General features: G+C 46.1%; 1 protein-coding gene across 1 annotated transcript; it reads right to left on the bottom strand.

The window, feature by feature from the left end:
• Nucleotides 1-3,640: 3,640 nt before the first annotated feature.
• On the bottom strand, nucleotides 3,641-5,105 carry LOC133037868 (uncharacterized). The gene is made up of 2 exons (XM_061115600.1): nucleotides 4,720-5,105; nucleotides 3,641-4,646 (listed from the first exon to the last, which is right to left on the bottom strand). The coding sequence occupies exon 2, from the start codon at nucleotides 4,642-4,644 to the stop codon at nucleotides 3,838-3,840; it is 807 nt and encodes a 268-aa protein (XP_060971583.1). The 5' UTR covers nucleotides 4,645-4,646; nucleotides 4,720-5,105; the 3' UTR covers nucleotides 3,641-3,837.
• Nucleotides 5,106-5,763: the final 658 nt, after the last annotated feature.

Genomic DNA, 5,763 nt, shown 5'->3' with positions numbered 1-5,763 from the left:
AGCGCCGCAACCCTCGCAGTCGTCCACCTCGAGATAACGACGCAGAGTCAGCCTCCTCATCCTCGCATGGCCGCACTCCGAGCAGGTATACGAGGTCTGGCTCTGTGCAGACACAGCAAGGAGGACACTATCGTGTACACCGAGGTGATCTGCGTGATCATCTCAACGCAATCTTTAGGGCGCGCTCCCGCGGGCCGCATAACACGGAGACGCTCCATGATCCCCATACGAGCGATCAGGGTGTCAATACAGTTAACAAAATCTTGACATTTTTGCCTGGAAACATTCAGATATGGTCGGGATATCTCCACAGGTCATGTGTCATCGCTTGAACATTGACCCAGAAGTGCGAGGTGTCCGACAAAAGCGCCGCAAAATGGACCCCGCGAGGTACCAAGCGCTGAAAGAGGAAGTTGACCGCCTCCTTGCCTGCGGCTTTATACGGGAGTCATTTTACCCCGACTGGTTAGCTAACCCAGTACTCGTGCCAAAGCCCAATGGCTCATGGCGTACATGCGTTGACTTTAAAGATTTGAACAAAGCCTGTCCCAAAGACAGCTTTCCTCTTCCTAGCATTGACCAGCTTGTCGATGCCACTGCAGGTCACGCGCTTTTAAGCTTCATGGATGCATACTCGGGATACAATCAAATCCCGATGTTCGATATCGACGAACCAGACCAAGAACATACCTCGTTCATTACTGATCGAGGATTATACTGTTACAAGGTAATGCCTTTTGGTTTATTAAACGCAGGTGCGACTTATCAAAGGCTAGTGAATATGATGTTCGCAGATCTTATTGGAAAGACAATGGAGGTATATGTTGACGATATGCTCGTAAAATCGCAACATGCGGAGGATCATATCACGCACTTACAGGCCATGTTCGACATATTGCGACGATATAAGATGCGTCTAAACCCCTTAAAATGCGTCTTTGGAGTGGGTTCCGGAAAATTCCTTGGTTTTATGGTAAATCAGCGAGGAATAGAAGCCAATCCTGCGAAGATTAGAGCGTTGGTAGAAATGCGATCACTTGAAACCCAAGCCAAAGGAGGTTCAGAGCCTCACAGGCAAAGTCGCGGCTTTAAACCGCTTCATATCCAGATCCTCTGACAAGTGTAAAGAGTTTTTTCAGATTTTGAAAGGTAACAAGAGGTTTCAATGGGATGAGAAATGCGAGCAGGCTTTTCAAGCGTTAAAAACGCATCTGGGGCAACCTCCAATTCTATCAAAACCATTGCCCGGAGAGGTTTTGTCTATTTATTTAGCCGTCTCCGAGTACGCGATCAGTTCAGTACTAGTCCGCGAGGACCAAGGACGTCAACACCCGGTGTACTACGTCAGTAAGCGATTATTGGACGCCGAGACGCGTTATCCTCAAATGGAGAAACTGGCTTTTGCCTTGATAATATCCTCAAGAAAATTGCGACCTTATTTCCAGGCTCACAGCATTGAAGTTTTGACAAACTTCCCCTTAAGACAGGTTTTGGCAAAGCCAGAGGCATCGGGGAGATTGTTAAAGTGGGCGATGGAGTTGAGTCAGTTCGACATCAGGTATAAACCAAGAACTGCGATCAAGGGGCAAGCCCTGGCAGATTTTATACTTGAGTTCCCAAGCACAGAGGTGGCGGTTGTAGAGGGTGGAAATGACATCGCCATGATGGGCAAAGAGGTATGGACATTGTATGTCGATGGAGCCTCAAATAATGAAGGTTCTGGCAGCGGGATCTTGTTAATCAGTCCCAATAATTTCAAGGTACACGCTGCTCTACGTTTTGAATTCTCTGCATCTAACAATGAAGCCGAGTATGAGGCTTTAATCGCAGGTCTGAAATTGGCTCTCGAGATGAAAGTCGAATATCTACAAGCATTTAGCGACTCTCAAATCGTGGTATGTCAAGTGAGTGGAGAATACCTAGCGAGAGGCGGAAGATTGGTTAAATACTTAGCCATCGTTCGTGAAATAATGCAGAAGTTCAAACATGTAGTTGTGTCTCGAGTACCGCGTACTCAAAATGCCCACGCAGACGCATTGGCCCGACTGGCCTCCACCAGAGAAGCCGAATTACTCGATGTAATTCCGGTAGATGTATTGTCTCATCCAACCATAGATCGAGAAACAATCATGGAGATCGATGACGTTCAGGAGATTACCTGGATGACTCCTATCCTCACATACCTTGACAAGGGGCTCCTACCTGACGATAAAATAGAAGCAAGGAAATTGCGACAACGAGCAGCCCGTTATGTGATATATGACCAGAGTTTGTATCGCCGAAGTTTTAGTCAACCACTTCTCAGATGTATCGGTGGAGAAGGTTGCGATTACATACTGCGTGAAGTGCATGAGGGAATTTGTGGAAATCATACTGGAGGTAATTCCCTTGCCTTAAAAATTATGCGACAAGGATATTACTGGCCAACATTGCGACAAGATGCCCTCGCATTTGCAAAAAAGTGTGATAGATGCCAGCGAATAGCCACATACACACACCAACCCCCGAGTAACCTCCATTCTATCACGAGTCCCTGGCCCTTTGCAATATGGGGAATTGATTTAATCGGTGAGTTACCCAAGGGAAAAGGCGGAGTCAAATATGCTGTAGTCGCGGTTGACTATTTCACGAAGTGGGCTGAAGCGAAAGCACTCGCAACCATCACTGCGACGAAGTTACGCGAGTTCGTCTACACTTCCATCATTTGTCGTTTTGGCATTCCGCACAAACTCATTTCAGATAATGGAAAACAGTTTGACTGTAAAGAAATGCGACAGCTATGCGATGATTTAGGGATTAAAAAAGCCTTTTCCGCAGTCGCTTACCCGCAGAGTAATGGACAGACTGAAGCAGTCAATAAAATAATTAAGCACACCATAAAGGGAAAATTAGAAGATCGCAAAGGGGCATGGCCAGATGAATTATCGCAAGTCCTATGGTCTTACAATACAACCCCTCGATCTACAACTGGCGAAACACCCTTCTCGCTTTCTTACGGGTGCGAGGCCATGTTGCCGGTAGAAGTTGGGGCAGGATCCTTACGCAGAGATGCTTTCGATATCTCGCAGAACAACGAGAATCAGTTGTTTTGCCTTGATCTTTTAGAAGAAAAGCGTGATAAAGCGCAACTACAAAACGCGGCTTATCAACAACGAACAGCAAGGTACTTTAACTCGAAAGTAAAGATAAAACCTCTGCGAGTAGGAGACTTGGTCCTTAGAAGGGTAATGCCAAACACCAAAGTCCCATCTCATGGAGTCTTTGGGGACAATTGGGAAGGACCATACATAATCGCAGATCAAATTGGTGATGCCACTTATCGACTCGCAACACTCGATGGAACCGCGATTCCACGAGCATGGAATAGCGAGAGCTTGAAATTTTATTATCAGTAATATTCGCGTTATTCGGTTATGTTAATTCGAGTACTTATACTTAGATATTTTTTGTTCAAAATAAATCCTAAGTATAGGGGGATGTATGCCCGCATGTACTACTAATTGCATGAATAAAACTACTTGCTAAGTTTTTCGAGTAATTTAATTTACCAACTTCAAAGTTTCTCCTACTTTATTACACCAAGCTGTAATTAAAGTCGCATATATATATATATATATAAAATTGCGATTACACCAAGCTGTAATCAAAGTTAAAAATATATAAAATCGCAAGTACCCGTGTACTGCGTAAATATTAAAATGTAAGCTATCCCCGCGAGGATAGAAATTTGTTCAAAAGGTAAAATAAATTTGTTCAAGTACATAAGTGCGAGTACCCATGTACCGCATATATAAAAAAAAAAGAGAAGAGTGAAATTAAACAACAATTGGAAGATAATCAAGCATCTGGAGCAGCAGTAGTAGTCTCATCAGGAGCAGCCTCGTCCACGACCTTGCTGACGACCTCATTCTCGACCTCTTCAGCCTGTACGCCCTCGACCTCGTCTGGAAGGTTGCCTCCCCCACCTTGAGTCTGGGTAGGCGACATGGCACGAAAGGCTTCAGCCATCTCAGCAGCTTCAGCTCCAAAAAGCGAGAATTCAAAGTCGGGGACTTTAGAAAGAGTGGTATAAATATAATCAGACACAGCCTGATCGTACTGTTTCTTCCCATTCTCTTTCTCAGCCTCCAAGTCGCGAGTCATCTCGGCAATCGTTGTCTGCGACTTCTTCACCTCGAGCTCCGCCTGTTCTTTTGCCCTGCTGAGTTCCTCGAGCTCTTTCTCCTTGGCCTTGTTAAGTTCCTCAATCCTCGCCACCTCCTGCTTCAGCTTCTTTATATTTTCTTGAAAATGGGCGTTCTGCCTCTTCAGCGAGTCGGCTTCCTTAGAAGGAGTAGCCGCGGCTTTTATGAACAAAGCCATGGATTGCGCGGCCAGTTCAGTAGATCGAGCAACGAGATCCTCGTAAGGGATCTCAGTCAGAAATTTTTCCTGCATGGCCAGGAAGTCGCGAGCACGAACTGGAGAGTCGATGACGACTTTCTTCCCCTTATCCTGAGTAGTCTTGGCCAACTTCTTGGAAGAATCTGCGACAAGCGAAGCCATCACATCGCTCTTCCTCTTTTGGGCGACGACCGGCGAAGTCGCCGGTGTTCCACCCTTTTGCTTGATTTTCAGGACGGGGGCAGACTTCAAAAAAGTCATGTCTACAAGCAAAAAGGACAGATAAGTAAAAAGTCACAATCCTACCCATCAGTTTATAGCAAAAAGACGAGTTACCTGAAATTTGCCGAGGAGTTTGCTTAGAAAGACGTTTGTCAATCCGCTCTTGCTGCTTCTCAGATGGTTCTTTATATACTGGCTCCCGTTGAAGACTCGCGTTCTCAGGGATCAGCTGGTGTTCTCGCAATTTCGCAGTTGTGCACAGTAATCGCCAGTCGCGATCTTGTACCGGAAGACTCCCGAGAATTTCAGCTGTCTCCTTTCTAGTCGAGTCAAGAGTTGGTCGAGCTGGTCTATCTGCGATAACAACAAAAAGCGAGTTAGCAAAAGATCTCAGAGAACAAAGTAAAAATTATATCTAAGTCAACAAATACGCGACATACTGGGTCTGCGATTAAAGTCAGTTCTAATCCCAGGAACCTTAAAAACATAAAACCACTTCGACTTCCAGTCACCCATGTTCGATACCATCCCCTCGACACCGTTTATTTCAGAAGTCGCCCATTTACTAAAGCAATAGAAGCCGTTATGAAGACCCACGCTCTTTATGTCATAGAAGTAACTAAACTCCTCTACTGACGGTGCCCTATGGGCATACTCCATGTACATCGCATAGAAAGCTAGTACAGTGCGATAACTGTTGGGTGTTAGCTGAAAGGGCGATACGTCATATCGCCTGAGAATGGCTGCGACGAAAGGATGAAATGGGACCGATACACCACATCGAAGAATGGGTATTGAGATGACCACGTCCTCTGTAGGGATGATCGCAGGGTTGGTGAACGGAAGATGCGCTCTCTGAGATGGTTTGGGACGTTGAAACGCAAGTCGCAACAAATTCAACCTCACGAAGGTGGTGAAGTCAGATTTGGCGACCCTCGAGACTAAATCTTCGCATGAGAAGGGTTCGTTCAATTGGGAGTCGTCGACCGAATCCGTCCCACTCCCTTCCGCTTCCTCTTCTTCCCCACCTGACTCACGGACCGGGGTAGTCCATTCCTCCTCCACCTCCTCGACCTCGATGTCGGGAGCATGTCTCGTATGTATGAGGTAGTCGCGTGCTGACACTGTGGATTCGCTATCTCGGATATCGATTGTCCC

Source organism: Cannabis sativa, chromosome 5 (genome assembly GCF_029168945.1).
Source record: "Cannabis sativa cultivar Pink pepper isolate KNU-18-1 chromosome 5, ASM2916894v1, whole genome shotgun sequence".
Taxonomy (NCBI): Eukaryota; Viridiplantae; Streptophyta; class Magnoliopsida; order Rosales; family Cannabaceae; genus Cannabis; species Cannabis sativa.
Note: the sequence above shows the minus strand (reverse complement) of the source record. Positions and strands in the feature narration are given on the sequence as shown.

Coding starts and splice junctions, on each gene's coding strand:
- LOC133037868 (XM_061115600.1), bottom strand. CDS start 4,644: ATGACTTTTTTGAAGTCTGCCCCCGTCCTGAAAATCAAGCAAAAGGGT.